The 23,618-nt window shown below is 42.7% G+C and overlaps 1 protein-coding gene across 3 annotated transcripts in view; it reads right to left on the bottom strand.

Moving 5' to 3' along the window:
- The window catches only part of LOC126262322 (methyl farnesoate epoxidase-like), a 352,434-nt gene that overhangs the window by 54,608 nt on the left and 274,208 nt on the right, over positions 1–23,618 (bottom strand). For 2 of the 3 annotated variants that reach the window (XM_049958876.1, XM_049958877.1), the window contains exon 2: positions 14,584–14,671. The exons of the other annotated variant lie outside the window; for it this stretch is intronic. In XM_049958876.1, coding sequence (XP_049814833.1) covers positions 14,584–14,671 — 88 coding nt within the window. The remainder of the gene's footprint in view (positions 1–14,583; positions 14,672–23,618) is intronic. 3 annotated transcript variants of the gene reach the window in all.

Below are 23,618 nucleotides of genomic sequence, written 5' to 3' on the forward strand. Positions count from 1 at the left end.
GGCAGTAGGGTGCTGATAGTCGTGTCGTGTGTATGTTGCAGCTGTTAGGTTTGTTACTGTCGAATTCTTGTGTAAGCTGAGTGTACTGAGAATGCTTACTTTGGAAAGAGAGCCTTTTTAGTAGTAGGGAATTTTACAGAGCATGTGAGGCGGCAGTTTAGATTGTGTTTTCCAGATCGTGACACTGTATGTGATTCAACTCGCAAATTCCAAACAACAGGTTCAGCTCATGATGCACCATGAACTGGTAGGCCCACAATTTTAACAAAACGGAAGATTGACGACATTTTAGACATCTTGTGGAGTTTAACAAAATCAGTGAGGAGATTATCGCAAGAGGCTAAAATCTCTCGTACAGCAGCACATAAGGCCATAATCAAAGAACCATATCCGTGCAAAATTAGTGCTGTGAAATAGTTACATTGTATGGACCATGTGAAGCAAATAGCGTATTGTGAACGGTTTCAGCAATTTGTTACTGACATGGAGTTGCTGTTTTAGATCGAAGCTTTTTCACTGGTGAGGCTTGGTTCCACCTACCTGGCTACATTAATTCCTAAGCTTCACGAAATTGGTCGTTAGAAAATCCACATATCTTAGGAGAAACGCCACTGCCTGCCGAGGAAACTGGAGTGTGGGCTGCGATAACGTGAGCGACAATTACAGTACTGATCTTTTTCGATACCACCGTCACTTCCGATGTGTATTATTTCCATATAATTTATCCATTTACTCACTGAATGAAAATCAGCACAGTAATTCATTTTTCCAACAAGACAATGCTACTGCTTATGCGGCACACCTACGACTTTTAGATGAAATCTTTGGAGCCAGAGTAATTACGAAAGGTTTCTGACCCCTGCACTCACCGGATCTGTCTCCACCTGACTATTTCTTTTGGGATGTGGTTACAAATTCGTGTATCAAAATAACCCAAATACAATAGATGAACTGAAGACAGCGATAATTTATTACCTGTATTCGATTACACGTGAAACATTTGTAAAGGTGTTCACAAATAAATGTAAATGTGTAGAACTACATCTTCAAGAAAGAGGAAAATATTTCCAGCACCTACTGTGATATTGGTGAGTATAGTGTATGTAATTGTAATTAATATAATTAATTTCATTGTTTTGATTATAATAATGTTGAATCCCATCTCCCAACATAACTGCAGCCACGAGCAGTGAATCGCAGCCCAAAGCTTATACAGCGACATGAATGTGGTGCCAACCTTATGTGCCCTGCAAGGCGAGACACGTGGAGCTCACCGCTGCGCAGAGACTTTCCAGATGCACTGTCCATAGTGAAACAGCTCCATGAGGTCTGACAGCTTCTTATACTGAACAGTAATAGGCCTACGATATTCTGTTAAGATGGTAATCCCTGATGTCTTCTTGATATTCATTTCAAAGAAGTCACTACAAACAGTGTGCTTCACGAAAACTGGATTTGAGGCCAAAACATTGAGCACAGTAGTTTCTAAAAAGTTAACAGAATGTCCATCCAGTGCTGTTTTTGTTGATTAGGAGTTAAGTCTTCCTCCTTACAGAAGAAAGAAGTGCAACAATTACCAATAGCCTGAAACCACGAAACCGCACTGAACAATACAGAAATTCAACAGCTATATAATGGCAAGCCACAATAACACCTACAGCAGGCATCTACTGAATCCCAACTCGGGTATAACAACCGTTCACAGTTTATGGACTTGACGTAAATATCTTAGAAACTGTCCCATGTTTCATGGTTCCATTAAATATTAGTATTAAGATTGTACTATACAGTCATTAAGGGTCACATAGTCACATGCTAAGATATTGTATGCCTCATAAATACGTTTTATTAATGCTTAACTGTGATGATGATGCAATACCACACTGATTTAGCTGATAATCCACATCTTCAACACTGTCATCTCACAAGGATTCACTTTCAAAACAATCGGCTTCCGCATTAGTTCCAAAATACTTTTTTTTTTTCATCCGAACAACTCGTGCTATATGAAACTTCCTGGCAGATTAAAACTGTGTGCCGGACGGGACCTTTGCCTTTCGCAGGCAAGTGCTCTACCACCTGAGCTACGTAAGCACGACTCACGACGTGTCCTCATAACTTCAATTCTGCCAGTACCTCGTCTCCTGCCTTCCAAACTTCACAGAAGCTCTTCTGCGAACCATGCAGAGCTAGCAATCCTGGAAGAAAGGATACTGCGGAGACATGGCTTAGCCACAGCCTGAGGGTGTTTCCAGAATGAGAATTTTCACTCTGCAGCGGAGTGTGCGCTGATACGAAACTTCCTGGCAGATTAAAACTGCGTGCCGGACCGAGACTCGAACTCGGGACTTTTGCCTTACGCGAGCAAGTGCTCTGGCTGAGCCATGTCTCCGCAATACCCTTTCTTCTAGGAGCGCTAGTTCTGCAAGGTCCCGAGTAATGGTTGGGTAGTTATGATGGCAGAGCGATGGCCCGCGAAAGACAAAGGTCTCGAGTTCGAGTCTCATTCCGGCACGCAGTTTTAATCTGCCAGGAAGTTTCATATCAGCGCACACTCCCTTGCAGAGTGAGAATTCTCTAGTTCCTCTGCAAGTCGCCATCTTAACTGTGGCTTGCCACACTAAATCACAAAAATGATGTGCCGTGTCTTCGTGCAACACATAAAAATTGAGTATGTGATGTTATCTCTTGGTACTTCAAGTACTACTCTGCCTGTTGCTTGCCATCCCTTAGCAGACAAGAGAAAGGTACAATCTCATTTTCGCTCAGCGAGTGGCTTACCATATTCTAGCCCCAACCGCCTTATTTTTTATTTATATATTCTCTCTGAAGATGACAGTTTTCAGCCAGTATAGGCCACTTTCATATCTGGGTACTGGCCACAAATGCGATTTTTCCAGTGGTATTCGAGTTGCAGAAAAATGGCATAAATAGATGTGCAGTGAGAGTGGCCATCGTTGGCATTCGCGCCGTTGCTCCATAGGCGGTGAGCGTCTCCAAGGTCACACACAGCGGAATGCACGTGAGCCTAACGTAAAAATGGTACGAAGCTGCAGGCGCTTCAGTGGTTAACAGGCGGCTGCTGTTGCTGGGTTTTGCAAACACGCTGCCTGAGTTTCTTTCAGTAATTATACTCCTGCCCATACACTTAGCCCTTAAAACACTCATTTTCATAATACACAAGCGCTGTACGCACACTCAGTCAAAAACAAACGAGAGGAAAACCAAGCACAATAAAAAGAACCACGTGCACTCCTTCACGCTCGCAAGGAAACCACTGCGAAGAAGGAAATCACTACCAACAGCCCCACGTAGGCTCCAAAGAGCACGTTACTGGTCTCCTGTGCTGAGCAAGCTGTAAGAGATGGGGGATCTTCGCTGACATTTCCACAGGCCTTAACGTTTGCTGCAGAAAGCGTCCCGGTCTACTTCCCTGCAGGAATGGCAACTGCCTGAGTGGTCGCGAGGGTGGACACGAAATCGCGTATCTGTTACAAATCACAGCGATTTAGAAGTCACAGATATCACAATGACAATTTAACAGAATCAGGCTGTCTAGTTGTGACTGAAATCGCAACTCAAAGTAGCATTTGACAATGAACGCGCCGGCCGTGGTGGTCGAGCGGTTCTAGACGCTACAGTCCGGAACCGAGCGACCGCTACGTCGCCGGTTCGAATCCTGTCTCGGGCATGGATTATGTGATGTCCTTAGGTTAGTTAGGTTTAAGTAGTTCTAAGTTCTAGGGGACTGATGACCTTAGAAGTTAAGTTCCATAGTGCTCAGAGCCATTTGAACCATTTGAACAATGAACGCCGTGTGCCATCTGTTGGCTGAATTTCTTAGCTCTCTTTTGTATCCCGCCTGGAAGGCGGCGCGTGGGTAGGAGCAGGAAAAGGTAATACACGTCGGTACTGCAAGAAAGTAAAAGTGGTTTACTGGAGCCTGAATATATACAGAGGCGTACATAACTTTGTACAGATGAGCAGACGCAAGCTGAAGCGAAGTGTCCCGGCCGTCGGTTCTTGATCAAATGGGTGAAACTGGAGCGGAGCTCTTTGAGCTCTCCCGCTCCGGCTATGAGTGCGCTGTCGTCGGTGGCTCGCAGTGCCAACTTATGAACCTATGCCGTGGCATCGTTGCTATCGATACCACACTCTCTGTGAACCTTGTGTCATGCTGTCAAATCTAGCTGCGATTTCAGTGACCAATCACAAGTAGAGATCGCAAGTAGCAACTAGACAACGCCGTTATCATTCGATTCCGTCTGTCATCTGTCGACTGATGTTCGTATATCGTTGTAAGATCCTTGTGTCTCAGACATATATGTATAACTTACACGTGGTCGAGGTAATGGGCCATGTAGCTAATTTGCTGGAATTTTCGTATCATATTTAAACACACTTTTCATCAGAAAAACTGAAACTGCAGTGTAATTCCAGAAAACATTTGGCAACATGGTTAGAATCCGTATTCTAAGCACGAACTGTTACTGTATTGTGTTACAATTTTTGTTATGATTCTGAAAATCACACGATTAATATTTTTACAGTAGTTCCATTGATACAACATTAAATCCAAAGGAAGAACAAATCCAAAAGATACTTACTGTGTAAGTAGGCTGTTTAGGTTTTTTTATTGGTAACGCCACCTCTGTATGAAAATCACTGGCTGTGCTGTGTGCAGTCTGTGGCTGCTTTGCATTGTTGTAATACTCGCCATTGTAGTGTTAGGCAGCTGGCTGTGAACAGCGCATAGCGTTGCGCAGTTGGGAGGTGAGCCGCCAGCAGTGATGGATGTGGGGAGAGAGATGGCGGAGTTTTGAAATTTGTCATGAACTGCTCTCTCTCTCTCTCTCTCTCTCTCTCTATATATATATATATATATATATATATATATATATATACACTCCTGGAAATGGAAAAAAGAACACATTGACACCGGTGTGTCAGACCCACCATACTTGCTCCGGACACTGCGAGAGGGCTGTACAAGCAATGATCACACGCACGGCACAGCGGACACACCAGGAACCGCGGTGTTGGCCGTCGAATGGCGCTAGCTGCGCAGCATTTGTGCACCGCCGCCGTCAGTGTCAGCCAGTTTGCCGTGGCATACGGAGCTCCATCGCAGTCTTTAACACTGGTAGCATGCCGCGACAGCGTGGACGTGAACCGTATGTGCAGTTGACGGACTTTGAGCGAGGGCGTATAGTGGGCATGCGGGAGGCCGGGTGGACGTACCGCCGAATTGCTCAACACGTGGGGCGTGAGGTCTCCACAGTACATCGATGTTGTCGCCAGTGGTCGGCGGAAGGTGCACGTGCCCGTCGACCTGGGACCGGACCGCAACGACGCACGGATGCACGCCAAGACCGTAGGATCCTACGCAGTGCCGTAGGGGACCGCACCGCCACTTCCCAGCAAATTAGGGACACTGTTGCTCCTGGGGTATCGGCGAGGACCATTCGCAACCGTCTCCATGAAGCTGGGCTACGGTCCCGCACACCGTTAGGCCGTCTTCCGCTCACGCCCCAACATCGTGCAGCCCGCCTCCAGTGGTGTCGCGACAGGCGTGAATGGAGGGACGAATGGAGACGTGTCGTCTTCAGCGATGAGAGTCGCTTCTGCCTTGGTGCCAATGATGGTCATATGCGTGTTTGGCGCCGTGCAGGTGAGCGCCACAATCAGGACTGCATACGACCGAGGCACACAGGGCCAACACCCGGCATCATGGTGTGGGGAGCGATCTCCTACACTGGCCGTACACCACTGGTGATCGTCGAGGGGACACTGAATAGTGCACGGTACATCCAAACCGTCATCGAACCCATCGTTCTACCATTCCTAGACCGGCAAGGGAACTTGCTGTTCCAACAGGACAATGCACGTCCGCATGTATCCCGTGCCACCCAACGTGCTCTAGAAGGTGTAAGTCAACTACCCTGGCCAGCAAGATCTCCGGATCTGTCCCCCATTGAGCATGTTTGGGACTGGATGAAGCGTCGTCTCACGCGGTCTGCACGTCCAGCACGAACGCTGGTCCAACTGAGGCGCCAGGTGGAAATGGCATGGCAAGCCGTTCCACAGGACTACATCCAGCATCTCTACGATCGTCTCCATGGGAGAATAGCAGCCGGCATTGCTGCGAAAGGTGGATATACACTGTACTAGTGCCGACATTGTGCATGCTCTGTTGCCTGTGTCTATGTGCCTGTGGTTCTGTCAGTGTGATCATGTGATGTATCTGACCCCAGGAATGTGTCAATAAAGTTTCCCCTTCCTGGGACAATGAATTCACGGTGTTCTTATTTCAATTTCCAGGAGGGTAAATACATTGTTTGTTCTCTATTAATATCTTTCATTTGCTAACTATCCCTATCAGTAGTTAGTGCCTTCCATAGTTTGAATCTTTTATTTAGCTGGCAGTAGTGGCGCTGGCTGTATTGCAGTAGTGGGAGAAACGAAGATTATTGTGAGGTAAGTGATTTAGTGATTTGTGAAAGGTATAGTTTGAAGTGGGTCTGCACCTTTGATGGCCCACCAGTACCATTATTTCTACAAGGACTGCAGTGGGTCTGCACCTCTGGTGGCCCACCAATACCATACTCTCTACCAGGACTACAGTGGGTCTGCTCTGTGATGACCTACCTACCAATATTCTTCAAAACTTCGACTGACTCTGCAGTGGGCTTACTCTGTTGTGGCCCATTACTTGTCTGCATTTCAAGAGTCAGCACTGTCTTTCCATTGGAAGGACACGACTTCTTCAAGACTGCATGGAAATCCACTACTTCTTTGTGCAATTTCTTTTACTAATGAGACTTTGTAAAAAAAAAAAACCTGTAATTACTATTATGATGAATGATCAGAACTATCTTTATGGACTGTGAGAAAATTTTAGCTTCTGACCAACATTGTATCAGTAAGTGTGTGCATTTGATTTCTTTGTTATTGTAATTACGATTATGAAAAATTTCTTCAAATCTGTATTGGCCACTGTCCAACACAATTTGTAAAATTTTTTGTGGGGAGCATGGGGGCTATGTAAGTAGGCTGTTTAGGTTTTTTTATTGGTAACGCCACCTCTGTATGAAAATCACTGGCTGTGCTGTGTGCAGTCTGTGGCTGATTTGCATTGTTGTAATACTCGCCATTGTAGTGTTAGGCAGCTGGCTGTGAACAGCGCGTAGCGTTGCGCAGTTGGAGGTGAGCCGCCAGCAGTGATGGATGTGGGGAGAGAGATGGCGGAGTTTTGAAATTTGTCATGAACTGCTCTATATATATATATATATATATATATATATATATATATATATATATATATATATATATAATGATATCAAGGTAAATACATTGTTTGTTCTCTATTAATATCTTTCATTTGCTAACTATCCCTATCAGTAGTTAGTGCCTTCCATAGTTTGAATCTTTTATTTAGCTGGCAGTAGTGGCGCTGGCTGTATTGCAGTAGTGGGAGTAACCAAGATTTTTGTGAGGTAAGTGATTTGTGAAAAGTACAGGTTAATGTTAGTCAGGGCCATTCTCTTGTAGGGATTTTGTGAAAGTCAGATTGCGTTGCGCTAAAAAATATTGTGTGTCAGGTTAAGCACAGTCCTGTAAAATTGTTCAAAAAAAGGGGACGTTTCAACTGCTAACTTCCGTTGAGATGAAATTTTCCCCGTGGACACGCGTAACTTCCGTATATCATATAACAGTTTAGGCAGAATCGTTGCAAACATTAACAATATCATCTCACGTAACTTTTTGTTACTTTGGTTACTGAAACATAAGCAAAATATACAAACTGAGTAGTCCATGCGCAACATAGGCACCTTAGGTGCCGGGGATGCAGCCACTATAACACAACCGGCTACTATTAAACTAGTAGAAGTCGATAGTTTTCGTGATTGTACATGCTGCCAACGACAGCAATCTTACGTTTTTTGTGTTACGCAACTCTTAATTTCTCTCATACATTGCACCACATGATTTCTCCTAATCAATGTGTTAAGTCCTCCAACAACGTATTTTTTTATTTCGAATATCACTGTAAATTATCGTTTAAAAGTCGCAGACTTCGCAACAGCTACCGCTACTGACAATATAAGCAACCAAATGAGTTACTATCAGTGTTATATCAAGTTTAATTAAACTATATTGCTCGAGATAAACACCACATTTGAACATGAACGTCTTTATGCACTGAAGTGACAAAAGTCGTAGGATAGCGATATGGATATGTACAGAAGGCGGTAGTATTGCGTACACAAGGCGTAAAAGGGCAGCGCATTGGAGGAGCTGTCATTTGTTCTCAAGTGATTCATGTAATGAGGTTTACGACGTGATTATGACCGCACAACGCGAATTAACAGACTTCGAACGTGGAATGGTAATTGGAGGTAAGATGCATCGGACTTTCCATTTCGGAGATCCAGTATTCCTAGATCCACAGTGTAAAGAGTGTGCTGAGAATTTCAAATTTCTGCCGTTACCTCTGAAAGCGGACAACGGAATGGTCGATGGCCTTCACTTAACGGCCGAGAGCAGCGGAGTTTGCGTAGAGTTGTCAGTGCAAACAGAGAAAGAACACTGCATGAAATAACAATAGAAATCAGCGTGGGTCGTACGACGAATGGATCCGCAAGGACTGGACGCCAAAATTTGGCGTTAATAGGCTGTGGCAGCAGACGACCGACACGAGAGCCTTTGCTAACAGCACGAAATCGCCTGCAGCGCCTTCCTGACTCGTGACCACATCGGCTGGACCCTAGACGACTGGGAAGCCGTAGCCTGGTCAGATGAGCCCCGATTTCTATTGGTAAGAGCAGATGGTAGAGTTCGAGAGTGGCGCAGTCCCAACGAAGCCATGGACCCAGATTGTCAATAAGGCTCTGTGCAAGCTGGTGGTGGCTCCATAATGGCGTGGGCTGCGTTTTCGTGGAACAGACTGGGTCCTCGGTTCTATTTTGGCTACTTGGGGAGCATTTGCAGCTAGTCATGGACTACATGTTCCCAAACAACGATAGAATTTTTATAGATGACAATGCGCCGCGACACCAGGTGACAATTGTTCGCAATTGGTTCGAAGCGAATGATCTGGTCATCCAAATCGCCCGACGTGAATCCCATAGAACATTCATGGGACATAATCGAGAGGTTAGTTCGTCCTGCACCGTCAACACTTTCGCAAGTGTGGGCGGCTGTAGAGACAGCATGGCTGAATATATCTGCAGGGGACTTCCAAAGACTTGCCGAGTCCAGGCCACGTCGAGTTGCTGGACTACGCCGGGCAAAAGAAGATCCGATACTATATTAGGAGGTTTCCCACGACTTTTGTGACCACTGTGTATATGCCTACTAGCTCCGCAGATTGTGAATAAACTGAAAGAATAGGTAATGAGATAAAATAATACTCCTTAATGGTGTCGATAAATCAGTTGGCATGGGGGATTGGAATTCAATAGTGGGAAAAGAAAAAGTAGTAGAAGAACATGGACTACGGGAATGGATTGTCGCGGGAAGTCACCTAGTGGAATTTCACACAGATCGTAATTTGGCAGACTGTGAAAGGGAAATACACCGAAGGTCCTCTTAATTCCCGATTTAAGCGTTATGCACCAACTTTATACTGTTACGTAGAATCACTGTAGCCTTCATCCCCTACAATCAGCTCGTTGATGCTATATGAACACATTACGAGCGACTCCCCGACCTCTGTTGTCGAGTTGCTGCATAACGTGCTGAAATATGTATCGTTGTCTATGGAAGTTAGTTTGATTTGCCAATTTTTTTTACTAATCTGTTTTCTTTGTTTTCAAACAGACCGCCTGATATGGCTGGGTAATAAGTAATTGTCTCACGTGACACAGAAATATGTTAATTAAAAAACACAGTTTAAACACTGCAGACAATTTGTTTAAGAGTCATGAAAGAAGGTTGTGTACGTCGAATAGACACGGAGACACCTGAGTGTTTCAGACTGACTGTGTAATGGTAAGACAAAGATTCCTAAACCAGATATTATGTTGCAAGGCATTTCCAGCTGTGAATGTAGACTCTGACCATAATGTATTAATTATGAAGTCCAGATTAAAAACTGAAAAAAAATGTGGAAGGGTAGGAACCTACGAAATTTAAAGAACAGAAGTTCTGAGAACAGAATGAGATTTTCACTCTGCAGTGGAGTGTGTGCTGATATGAAACTTCCTGGCAGATTAAAACTGTGTGCCGGACCGAGACTCGAACTCGGGAACTTTGCCTCTCGCGAGCAAGTGCTCTACCTTTTTTTTTTTTAAATCTCATTTTGTTCATTATAGTTCGTTGTAATTGTTCGTGGCGGACGTCCCCTGACGCCCGTTGAAGTTCGTAATTGATCCATTCACTCAGTTTTTTTTTTTTTTTTTTTTTTATTACAGAGGGCACCTAACTCTCTGACGGAACACGCTGAGCTACCGTGCCGGCAATGAATTAATTATGGAGCTACCCAAGCACGACTCACGCCCCGTCCTCACAGCTTTACTTCTGCCAGTACCTCGTCTGCTAACTTCCAAACTTTGCCAAAAGGCAAAGGCCCCGAGTTCGAGTACGGTCCGGCACACAGTTTTAATCTGCCAGGATGTTTCATATCAGCGCACACTCCGCTGCAGACTGAAAATCTCATTCTGGAAACATCCCCAGGCTGTGGCTGAGGCATGTTTCCGCAATATCCTTTCTTTCAGGAGTGCTAGTTCTGCAAGATTCGCAGGAGAGCTTCTGTAAAGTTTGGAAGGTAGGAGACGAGGTACTGGCAGAAGTAAGGCTGTGAAGACGGGGCGTGAGTCGTGCTTGGGTAGCTCAGATGGTAGAGCACTTGCTCGCGAAAGGCAAAGGTCCCGAGTTCGAGTTTCGGCCCGGCATGCAGTTTTAATCTGCCAGAAAGTTTCAGACGTTCTGAGAGTTTCACAGGCCACATTACGTAACGATTGAGTGTAACAAAGGAAAATTGCAACAGAAGAAGAATGAACAGTGTCGGAGGTAGGGGATCAAATAGACGAAATGACAACGCCCAGTAGAACTCCTACGATAACACACACAGGTGATACTGAATTTATTTTCTGAATAAAACCGTCTCGATCCCTTTGTATTATCTTATTTATGACTTAGTTTTAGCTACTGAGATAATTACATCAAAATTCAGAGCTTGTAAAACAGTGTTCAGTGTTATTCGGTAAAACCTCTCCTTCACTGTTGGTTACTGATTGACACTGAACATTTTTCCTCAAGTTCTATGTTTTGATCTGATGATTGCAGTAGCTTAAATAACGCTATAAATAAATCAATATATTAAGCTATGTAGACGACTTTATTCTCAAAATATCCACAACTAGCTTACGCTCTCTGCTTCGCTCGCGTAGACCGTATGGCCTGCAGAGATTTTTTTTGTTTCTATTTAATCAAATTTTTAAGCTGTTCACAAATTGAAACACCTTCTAAGCTTCTCACGCTAATTAAGGCCATTTAACCATATCTTTTCCAAATGTATTTCTGATCAAAAAACGATTCTGTTAGCTGGCGTACGAAGTTTTCGTTAATTATGCCTTTTGCGTTCTTGTGGAGATATTTCCATAGCAACTTTCATTCCCAAACAAATATTTTCTTATATCTGACCGAAAAATGAAATACTAGTTTCATAAGTTTAGCTTTAAAATTTTTTAATGTAACGAAATATTTCCTTAAAACTTTTCATCCCTTATTGCACTCCCTTAGGGGTTGAATTTTCAGAAACACTGAAACATGTATTTTTTATTTCTAAACGAAAAATCAAACGACAGTTGTCATAGACGTAGCCTTAAAATCCTTAGTAGTTCTTTAATAATCATTTATTTTCAAAAAGCTTTCACCCACTATTTTACCCCCTTAGTGGTTGAATGTCAAAAAAAGGTGAAACAAGTATTTTTTTATTTCCTCACTCAAAAACCAAATATCAGTTTTCATAGTTCTAGCTTCAAAATCCCCTTAAGAGCGACATACTTTCAAAAAGCCTTTCATCCCCTATTTACTCACTTAGGAGTGGAATTTCGGACAATCCCTTCATGAACGATGCCTACATTAGACGATCCACACCCTTTCCATCCTATTCGGCTTGGGCTGGGTGTTGATCAGTCAGTGAATCAGTATGATCGTATATTACTCCCTTAGTGGTTGAATTTCCAAAACGAATAATGTAGTGGACTGTTAAGGCAGCCAGTCCACAGTGAAGTAGCCGAAAGGGCACGCGTCAACTCACGCCGTCTGGCGTTAAGTCTGGAACATGATTCGTAATGAATGTGATAAAGAAAAGAACGTAGCTACTAGAACACTTAACTTTTATATTGTCCTTTGGTATACAGCATTCTGGATGATACAAGTGAGACTCTATCTTGAGGTACATGCAATGGTACAAATGGCGCCTTGCTAGGTCGTATCCATTAACTTAGCTGAAGGCTATTCTGTCTCTCGGCAAATGAGAGAAAGGCTTCGTCAGTGTAGTCGCTAGCAACGTCGTCGTACAACTGGGGTGAGTGCTAGTCAGTCTCTCGAGACCTGCCTTGTGGTGGCGCTCGGTCTGCGATCCTGACAGTGGCGACACGCGGGTCCGACATGTACTACTGGACCGCGGCCGATTTAAGCTACCACCTAGCAAGTGTGGTGTGTGGCGGTGACACCACAAATAAAACATATTTTTTCACCTCTAACCGAGAAGTCAAATACCAATTTACAAAGATTTAGTTTTAAAAATGTTTTCGCAATGAAATATTTTCATATAACGTTTCACCCCCATTTCACCACAAAGAGATTGAATTTCCAAAAACATCGAAACACCTATTTTTGTTTCTAACTGAGAAGTCAAATTTAAATTTTCAAATATTTAGCTTCAAAAATTCTTTCAGAACAAAAATTTTCATAAAAAATCTTATGCCCTGTAATTTCCAGAAACACTGAAACACGTATATTTTCATTTGTAACCGAGAATTCAAATACCAATGTTCATATATGTAACATTAACAATAATTTCTTTACTAATGAAATATTTTCAAAAAAGCTTTGACCCAGTATTTCACACCCATAGTGCTAAATTTCCAAAAATGGTGAAAGACGTATTTCTTCATTTCTGATCGAGAAATCAAATATCAATTTTCCTAGGTCTAGCTTCAAAATTGCCTTAATAGCGACATTTTTCAAAAAACCCTTCATCTCCTATTTCTCAGGGTTGGAATTTCGAAAATTCCTTTCTTAAACGGCGTGTATAGCATAAGGTCCACATCTTCTCCAGGTCTCATGTTCCATTCCTTAGCGGTCTGGGCTGTGCGATCATGAGGCAGGCAGGCAGTCAGTCAATCAGTGACGATATTGCCCTTTCATACGTAGAGATTACCACAGACTAATTCAGTAAACTTATTTCCTTTATTAATAATACTGAACTTGATTAGCGAAAGTAGAAAATAGGTATAAAATGCAGTAATTGAAGCAAACTAAAGAATGTAAAGACCTCTAACAATTTTTTGGGTACTTATCATGAGGATGTTTAACTGAACCTTACGGAAAATGTACGATCTGCCCGTAACAAATGTTGGCAATCAGTGGGTCTGAATTCCCTCATCGTAATGGGGGTGCATAGAAAGTGATCCTTCAGCGGATGTCTTTAAGAAAAAAATTTGAGTGCGATGATAAGGACAAAAGAGTTGTATTCTTTGCAATAGAAATGTAGTTATTTTGAAATTTAGGTATAAAATGTCTTGACCAGTTTTGGAACATCACAGAGACACAGATATTCTTGAATTTAGTGCATTACTCGTAGTCAGAGAGGAGGAAAGTGCTTTTATGAAAGTATACTCAATGTTATTCAGAACTATTAATACACGCTGAGTTCTTTCTTTTAAAGTTTTCCGTATCATGTTGTCGTTGAAAGAACATTTTCATCCATAGCTGCGCAATAGATTCACAATAGAAATCAATTAAAAACTGAAACCATGATAAGTATGCTGATGGTACGGTGCAATTTACAAGAGTTTTCGTTCGGATTCTTCTGCAGTTATTTCTTGAACAAGCTCAAAAGTCTACTGAAAACTTGTGTCTTAAGAAATAAAGACATGGAATTTTAATCATCTGTAGTTAATTAAAGTTGTAGCTGCATTTCTTATATTCCCTTTTTTCCGCATGAGTCCTAGTTTTAGAGCTGTTTATCCCATGTACCACGTTTGTTCATCTTGCCGCCCTAGAACCCGTAGGGGAATTGTTCTTTACTAACTTGCTCTTCGTCTGTATGTATATACTGTTTGATCCAGCTCTCATCTTTCTGCCCTGTATTTCCCATTTGGCAAATTTAGTGTATGTATCCTTGGCCTGCGCGTACACCTACAGTTAGCCACGTGTGGAACCTGCGTGTAAGAGGTGCGAAAACTGATTGAGTTCGATTGAAGTGCGTCCTAGGCAACTCACTTCCGCACATAGAACGCTGAATTTTGAGATCTGTAAAACCAAAATGGCGATCGAATTATTAGTCTGGAACGCACTGCCGAAGGATGTCTTATGTTACTAAGGCAAAATAAAACTGTCGCCACTTACCTGGAGGGAAGTTCTTGGGTTTCATCTTGACCCAGCTGAGCAGAAGCCAGAGCGCCAGGGAGAATGAAGCCAACACAAACAGCAGCATCTGTACAGACAGCACAATGTGTATCATATGAACGTTGGAATATTGTGGTGTAAACGAGACTACACATTACACGAATATAATCTATCGTTTTAACAGTACGGCGGGCAGTAACTGCCAGCCGTAACTGCCGATCGTCACAGCCTGTGTATTTCGTCGAGACTGCTGACCGCAGCGGCCACGCCACTCATTGAGTTACCTCTGTGAAAGGAACACGCACGCGAGTTCGCAACATGGATGCTAATACCATTCTAGGTTTTTTGGTGGACGAGGAAGAAGAAGAGGAAATACTTACAAGATCTTGTCCCCACAGCATTTTCCAAACACGGAAAAGTGAAGGAATTTATGCTAACTTAGTAACCGGTCACTTGCGAAACGATGAAGAGAGGTTCAGAAATTTCTTTAGACTTAACCCATCTCAGTTCGATTTTGTTTTAAGTCTGGTGAGAGAAGATATACCAGGAACAGCTACCAGTGCAGTGCAAACTCCAATAGAAGCCGACGAAAAAATGGCAGTGACTTTACGGTAAGTAGGTGTATAAAAGCATACGAATTCATCAACAATGGTGTAAAATGGATTATTTTGTATCTCTATGAAATAACATAAATTTCTATTAAAATAATAAGTTTATTTGGAAACGACTCAGGGCATGTACAGTTTGTTGTTTATGTTTACATTATCTTTACACTGTGTTCACATTATGATTAGTAATTATTTTCAAAAGTAATATCACCTGCTTGTGGTTCGACGTATATTAAAGGGGTGAAAGTGTACGTACCGTCTCCAACCGATGAAGTTCGTTCGAATGGGGATGAAAGGGAAGACGAGCCGGAAGTACTGATTCTGACAGGTAGTGGCACAAGAGATGATTCTGAAGAACTGTCAAGTCCCGTAACATAGCTTAAAATGTCAATTTTCGCTTTATTAACGAGGTGACGTGGTAGTTTCCTAATGGATGCTGCGATGCTTCTCATGAACAGCCCCACATCATCTTCCGGGTCCCGATTATTAGCCAAGAGCTGCAACAATTCCAATCGTTGTTGGCCCCTTTGGTTGATTGAATCCCAGTGTGTTTTCCTCAATCTGCGAGCTGAGATGGAAGAGTTGTGTAAGGGGTCTGTAGGCCCTTACTATAAATTTGCACTCGGCACAGGTCGATAGGGCGAACAATCGATTGTGTCGTGTTGCGAGAGCGAGTGTGGAGTTGAACCAGTGCCATGATGCGGGTAGAGGTGTGTGGAGGCCAGTTGTTGTAATGCAAGGCTTTAACGGAGAAGGGAGTCGCCATCGCCGTGGTTAGACCCCTTTGTACTAGAAATAATACCGGGAAAGTGAAGAAGTATCATTACGGAAGTGGTCAGTGACATTTCTAGTGCCGATATTTTGGTTTCGCGTCTACCGCGCCGGCATCACCTTGGATTGCAGTGTTGGATTGCAGTGTTGGAAGCAGTGATGGATTAGCGTGTGATGATAATGGAAAATGAAGAAGCCTGTGCTGAGATTAGCCGTAATTAGATATGTATGACGAGGGCAGTGGCTGTCTCCTCCTTTTTGTGTTTTTGAGACGAATATAGGTTCGTAATTAGTGAAACTGTGTTGGTGTTTTTCTTGTTACCAGACATTTCATTATTACAGTATTGAGAAGGACGAACTGGAAAGTAACAACTTCCGTAGCAGTCAATTCCGATTGCCAGCTCCATTAGGTACACGGTCACATTAATAATAATTATTGGGCTGCTATTCGATCAGATCAGGTCGGGATAAATAAACGGAGGTGTTACAGTTGGCAGCAAGTGCGTCACCATAGGACAAGGAAGCAAAGGCTTGTGGAGTATCAGGCCCTGTTTCATTGGCATTTTGTACGTCTTCGTCAGATAGCAGTCCTTCAACACTTGTTGGCTCCTTTAGCGGAACGCTGCAAAAAGACGACCGCTCCCTTTCTACAGCTCTCAAGAAGCCTAGTCTGTTGAACAACGCCGATTTTGTTGTTGAACTTGGTGCTGCAGAACCTGTTTGCAGTTCTTTTCGAACTGTTTTCCAGTAGTTATCTCTGATGTCTTTCCATCTCTTCTTACACTGGTTACCTAAAACGGAACGATATTTGTTTAGCTGTGTAATTAGGACAAGACATTTATGTTTCATGTATTAATAATAATTATGGTTTGTGTTACAGGTTTCTAGCTACAGGGGAGAGTTTTGTGTCCCTTGGATATGGTTTCCGGATATCACCAAGCTACGTGAGCATCATAGTTCGTGAAACAGTAGAAGCTATGTGCCAACACTTGGCACCTATCTTCCTGCCTCCTCCATCTCGAGAATCTTTCTGGAAAGGTGCGAAAGAATTCTACACTCTTTGGGGTTTCCCTAACTGCTGTGCTGCGATTGATGGGAAACATATAAGGATACGGTGTCCCGGAAAAAGTGGTTCCCTTTCCTGGAATTACAATGGGTAATACTCCATAGTACTTTTGGCATTGGTTGATGCGAACTGTAAATTCGTTGCGATAGACGTAGGTTCATATGGGAAGGAAGGAGACAGTGGCATATTTAATAAGTCGGCAGTGGGGAAAATGATCATGAAAGGAGTTGTGTTTCCAGCAGATGAAGAGCTTCCATTAACTGACATCAAGATGCCATTTGTTATAGTAGGCGAGGTGGCATTCCGCTTGCGAAAGCATATTCTCAAGCCTTACCCTCACTCGTCTGCCCGGCAAGATAAATCAAAAGCGACCTTCAACTATAAATTGTCACGAGCGCGCCGAGTTTCTGAAAACGCTTTTGGACTTTTGTGTCGGGTATTTCGAGTGTTCTACACAAATCTGAATCTGCAACCTAACACATGTAATAAACTCGTTACAGCTTGTTGCTGTCTACACAGTCTCATCAGGGACGCCTATTTAGAAAAAGGAGGACGACCTTTTTATAAACTTAACCATGACGTGAGTTTACCACAGAACATTATTCTCCTGCCCCGAACAGGGGGATTCTACCACGCTGAAGGGTTTCAGGTACGAGATACATTTAAGAATTACTTCTGTGAACCTACAAATCAATGATTACAACCTGGAAAAGAACTAAGGCTCAAATAAAGGAAATAAATTATTGTTACTACCCGTAACGACTATTTTAATCGTTTGGTGACAAAAAGTTTGGAAGCATTGTTGTAGCCTTCATATTGTACAATTTGTCACAGTAGGAAAAAAACCTAAATAAATGAATGTGTATATGCAAAACACCATCTTTTTTCATTGATTCTGCTATCTTCGTCTACAACTTATCCTTTGCCATCACATTTCTGAAATCTGTATGCGTATTATCATACAGTATAGAGTATCTGCTGACATACTCCACTAACTGTTCGTCGTCATCGTGAAAACCTTTCTTCGACATAGCGCGTCGTTGATTTCTGCAGTCGTCACACACCTGGCAGTCGCGGCCCAACTGCTTGACTGCTTCTGCATTGGCCGAGACGCGGCAGTCGCGATGACGTCACTACCGCTGACTGCCGAGCAGTTACGACATATGTTCCGTTGCTTTGCCTAAGAGCAGTAGTCAATTGCCCGCAGTCGCTGCCGGCCGCTAGGCCGGCAGTTGCAGCGAAATAGTACCTTACAGTTACTGACTACTGAAAGAGGTAAAAATTTTAATTCAAAAAATGGTTCAAATGGCTCTGAGCACTATGGGACTTAACATCTATGGTATTCAGTCCCCTAGGACTCAGAACTACTTAAACCTAACTAACCTAAGGACATCACACAACACCCAGCCATCACGAGGCAGAGAAAATCCCTGACCCCGCCGGGAATCGAACCCGGGAACCCGGGCATGGGAAGCGAGAACACTACCGCACGACCACGAGATGCGGGCAAAAATTTTAATTCCGTATGGCCCTGAAGTAAAGTAAAGCTGTCGTCTAGTGAGGAATGCAGTGACTTGCCTAAATCTAGGTTCAAATGGTTCAAATGGCTCAGAGCACTATGGGACTTAACATCTGTGGTCATCAGTCCCCTAGAACGTAGAACTACTTAAACCTAACTAACCTAAAGACATCACACACATCCATGCCCGAGGCAGGATTCGAACCTGCGACCATAGCAGTCGCGCGGTTCCGAACTGAGCGCCTAGAACCGCGAGACCACCGCGGCCGGCCCTAAATCTAGGTGTTTTTTGTACTGTTCCTTCTTTCCGCATCCCAGAGGGGTGAGCGTGGACTGGCAGCGGAAGGATAATAATCCACTCTTTTGCCAAAAGAGTTTAAGGGGAGTATAAATGGGCGTTTTATTGAACAATTTTAATCCTTCTATGCAAAAATATTATTTGAAATTTGATGATTAATTTGACGTATGATTTATTCAATTTGATTGGCTAGAATTATATTTAATTTAATGTAATTAATTAGTTGTGTAGCACATTTTTAGGATTTCATAAACCATTTCTCAGTGAAAAATTAATATCTCATGAGCCATAAGGTCTAGATGGGTGAAGTATAAATTCGAGTGGAAATCTTGCTGCATAAGTTTGTAGGCCCGCCATAACAGTTGTGATCCTTTTTGTACGCTGTTCGTGCGGTATTCTCAAAGACCTTGTAAAAAATAACTAGACTCACTGATGGCGCTGCAGTCGCGGGATAATTTGAACCGTCGGCTGGACGCCATTATAGTGGTTGTAGTCTGATGTGTTGTGTAGTACTGTTGTTTATGAAGACCCTGATTCAACGTTGTATATTTGTTGGGGCGTACATACAGTATTTGTTACTCGTAATTCTACTGTCTGTACGTTCCAATCAAAAGAAGTGCAATGGTGAAGAGTTGTGCAGCGATTAATTGTACAAATAAATTCGAGAAAGGAACGAATATTACATTTCACAGGTATGTGGATATTTTAAGTTGTTTTATATGTCAGTGCACATGCTTAGTAAATGTTTTTGTAACACGGTATTAGCATAATGTCTGTGCATATATTTGCAGGTTTCCTTTCTCAAAACCACAGCTGTTACAAAAATGGTTACACGCTGTCAGGAGGCAAGATTTCCGACCGACAGAATACCATTTTATATGTTCCGATCATTTTGAAGAAAGTTGTTTCCTTGAAAACTACGTAAATCGCAGAAAGCTGAAAGATGATGCTGTTCCATCCATCTTTCGTTTTCCAGACCATATACAGCAGAAGATAAATTTTTCTTTGTGAACCACATTTTATTTTAACTATAAAAGTTGAGTTGCAAGCAACACGAAATTTGAGTTAGCAGGCTTTTTATAAAATGCAACTGAATGTGTGTAATTGTAATCTGATTTCACAACTTCTCTCGATGGAACAGTTGTTTAGTTTTATTTATTATACGAAAAAACCACACATATAAACTGAAATGTACATCTTCGAAAGTAAATATTGTGACTAATGCGATACTGGATGCCTGCCTGAAGTCTTGTTTGTTGTAGCTGGCTGATCGGTAGTATTTTCATGGTCTAGGTTAGGTTGAAACTTGATAATTTGCTCGTGAGTTGCCAAAGCACTACGCCATATATAACGCACTTTTCGTCATAAAATTTAAAGCAAGGTAGAGTCAGAAAATATCTATTAACATAGTGGGCAAATCTTCGAGTATTTTGATGCATTTTGCGTACATCTATCGTAAATGAACTACGAAAAATGCCAGGGGTCCAGTGCATAACTTTTAGCTACGGCAGATTCCATGTATTACGTAACATAAATTTATAAACAGTGACTAGTTGCTGTTTGTTCATAAATTAAAAACTATATTGTAGTAACGTATTTAAATGAGGATTAATGTTTGTGACCTAACTCTAGGGAAGGCATTTTATAACCAAAAGCGATGTATAAACAGTCGAAATCCGCGCGTCAGTTTACCACTCTAATGGCCGCCGGCCAGCTATTCAATTTGTCCGCTCTTCACAGTCGACCACTCGTGCGGTTGTGGGGGCCTGGGTATTCTTGGTTTAACGGAGAAGTATGGCTGTTGCAGGCAGTGTTGTCTGACGGTGCGATACCAGCAGGCGTCTACTAGACAATATCATCAATCAGCTACCAGAAAACTACGGTCAAACCATAAGAAGCAACGCAAAAAACCCAGATGGTATGAAAAAGGTTGTGTAGACAATTTTTTCCATAAAATATCAACAGATGACAAGGCGATCCACAACATTCATTCAGGCGAATGGCGTAAATATATAAAAAAAAGCTGAATCAGGTGTAACTTTAGATAAGTTTACAAACAAGAACTCTACCTGAGGCTACTAGAGTGTACAGAGATTTGACAAATTCAAATCTACTAAAATGTCTGGCAGTGAAAACCCAAAATGTGAAAGAGTCAATCAACAATGTAGTTTTGAATGTAAGAGTACCTATTAATGAATTTGTGGTGTTCCACATATTGCGGTTTGATATGTATGGTGCTGTAATCATATTTAATGATGGCAATACTGCTAAACTGAAAATCTTAGAGTGGAGTTGGGAGTGAAGACGGGCTGTAACATGCGGGCCATACGGGAGGAACTGCACGCTGAACGAATTGACAGAGCTGAGCTACAAGCCCAAAAAGTATCCAAGGAGGCAAGATCGTTGGGGAGGAGGAACTGGATGCAGTGATGCAACGTACAAGATGACGACAACTACAGTGCTGCCACGTCTTAACTGTTGTTTCTACTAAAATGTGTGGTTTAATTTAAATTACTTTGCATCTGCAATTTCTGAAAAACAAAATTTTCTCAAAGAAATCACCTATTTCCACAGGAACTATAAAAGATAGTTTCATGATTTCTTTTACAGTTTATTTATTGTTGTGTTGGCAGAAGAGCCATCAACGTGTTACGATTGGAGGCCGAAATGCACGCGTTTTAGCTCACGCAGGCTGGCGTGAGGAGGGAAGAACTATACTGACATGAGGTCTGGAACATGACAATGAATGAGAATTCAGAAAGCAGACGAAATTAGTCTGATACTTACCTTTAATCCATTAATGATGAACGACGCTTTTGACGGTACATGATTCACAATATTATCTGTTCAGAATACATTCATAGTAACTGAATATGGCGCCTTGCTAGGTCGTAGCAAATGACGTAGCTGAAGGCTATGCTAAACTGTCGTCTCTGCAAATGAGAGCGTATGTAGACAGTGAACCATCGCTAGCAAAGTCGGCTGTACAACTGGGGCGAGTGCTAGGGAGTCTCTCTAGACTAGACCTGCCGTGTGGCGGCGCTCGGTCTGCAATTACCGGTAGTGGCGACACGCGGGTCCGACGTATACTAACGGACCGCGGCCGATTTAAAGGCTACCACGTAGCATGTGTGGTGTCTGGTGGTGACACCGCATTTATAATACTCTTGTGATATTACACTTCTAGAATGGTAGAGGTTGAGCGTATATTTGTAGTGTCGGCAGACTTGCCAACACTACGCACACTAATTGAAAGAGGCGGCCAAGATGCACGCGCTAACTCACGAAGGATGGAGTGAGGTCTGAAACAGGATACGTAATGAATGTTATAAAGAAAAGTACGTAGCTCCTTGAATACTTAACTTTTAATACATCCTTGTATACATCGTTCTTGATGAGACATCTGGAGATTGTGGCGATACAAGTGAGACTCTTTAGATACATGCAATGTTACAAATGGCGCCTTGCTAGGTCGTAGCCATGGACTTAGCTGAAGGCTATTCTAACTGTCTCTCGGCAAATGAGAGAAAAGCTTCGTCAGTGTAGTCGCTAGCAAAGTCGTCGTACAACTGGGGCGAGTGCTAGTCCGTCTCTCGAGACCTGCCTTGTGGTGGCGCTCGGTCTGTGATCCTGACAGTGGCGACACGCGGGTCCGACATGTACTAATGGACCGCGGCCGATTTAAAGCTACCACCGAGCAAGTGTGGTGTCTGCCGGTGACACCACATATTCCCAGTAATATGCACAAAAATGTGAGGAAGAAATGAAACAAAAATAGATGCAAAGGAAAAATATTCTATGCTAACGCCTAGAATATAAACCGTGTATAGAAGTATGAAACCGGAATTTGGTTGCAATAATTAGACGTCTGTTGTCTGAAACTGATAAACAGTATTTTATTCAAAATAATCTCCATTGCTATTTATACATTTCTCCCACCTCTCCGGCAGGTTATGAATGCCACGCCAAAAAACAGTTCCAGTGATAAAAAAAAGGTGATAATCGGACGGAGCCAAGTCTGGAGATCACACCGCATGCTCTAGTATTTCCTAGCTGAACGCCTCGATAGTTTCCCTGACTCGTTTTGCAGTGTGTGATGGGGCGCTATCATGGAGCAATATCATTTTGTGCTGTCTTTTCCATATTCCAGTCGTTTCTCATGTAACATTCGATTTAAATCGATCATTTGCTGTTGGAAACGATGAATGTTAACGGTTTCACCAGGTTTTAGCAGTTCATAATAGATGACAACCTTCTGATGCCACCGAACGCAGAGCATTGTTTTGTTTCCAACGCGGTTTGGTCTTGCAGCGGATGTCGATGGTTTGCCTGAATTCACCCATGATTAACGACGGTTACGATTCTCAAAATCTATCCTTTTTCATCACCTGTCACTATTCGATGGAGAAACGACTTTCTTTTGTATTTGGCGAGCAGCATTTCACAAGTGGTCTTTCGGTTTGCTTGCTGTCTTTCATTCAGTTCATGCGGAACCCATTTTCTCACATTCTGCACCTTTCCCATAGCTTTCAACCGAAGAGAAACGGCTTAGCGCGTCACATTAATTGTTCCGAGAGTTCCTATTGAGTTTGAGTATCATTTTCATCCAATAAGGTCTGCAGTTCGTTGTCCTCGAACTTCTTCGGTTGTTTCCCGCGCTCGTCGTTTTTCACGTCAAAATCACCACTTTTCAATTTTTTGAACCACTGGAAACACTGTGTTTTCCCAAGTGCATGTTCGCCGAAAGCTTCGATAAGCATTCGATGCGATTCT

Source organism: Schistocerca nitens, chromosome 6, assembly GCF_023898315.1.
Source record: "Schistocerca nitens isolate TAMUIC-IGC-003100 chromosome 6, iqSchNite1.1, whole genome shotgun sequence".
Lineage (NCBI taxonomy): Eukaryota > Metazoa > Arthropoda > Insecta > Orthoptera > Acrididae > Schistocerca > Schistocerca nitens.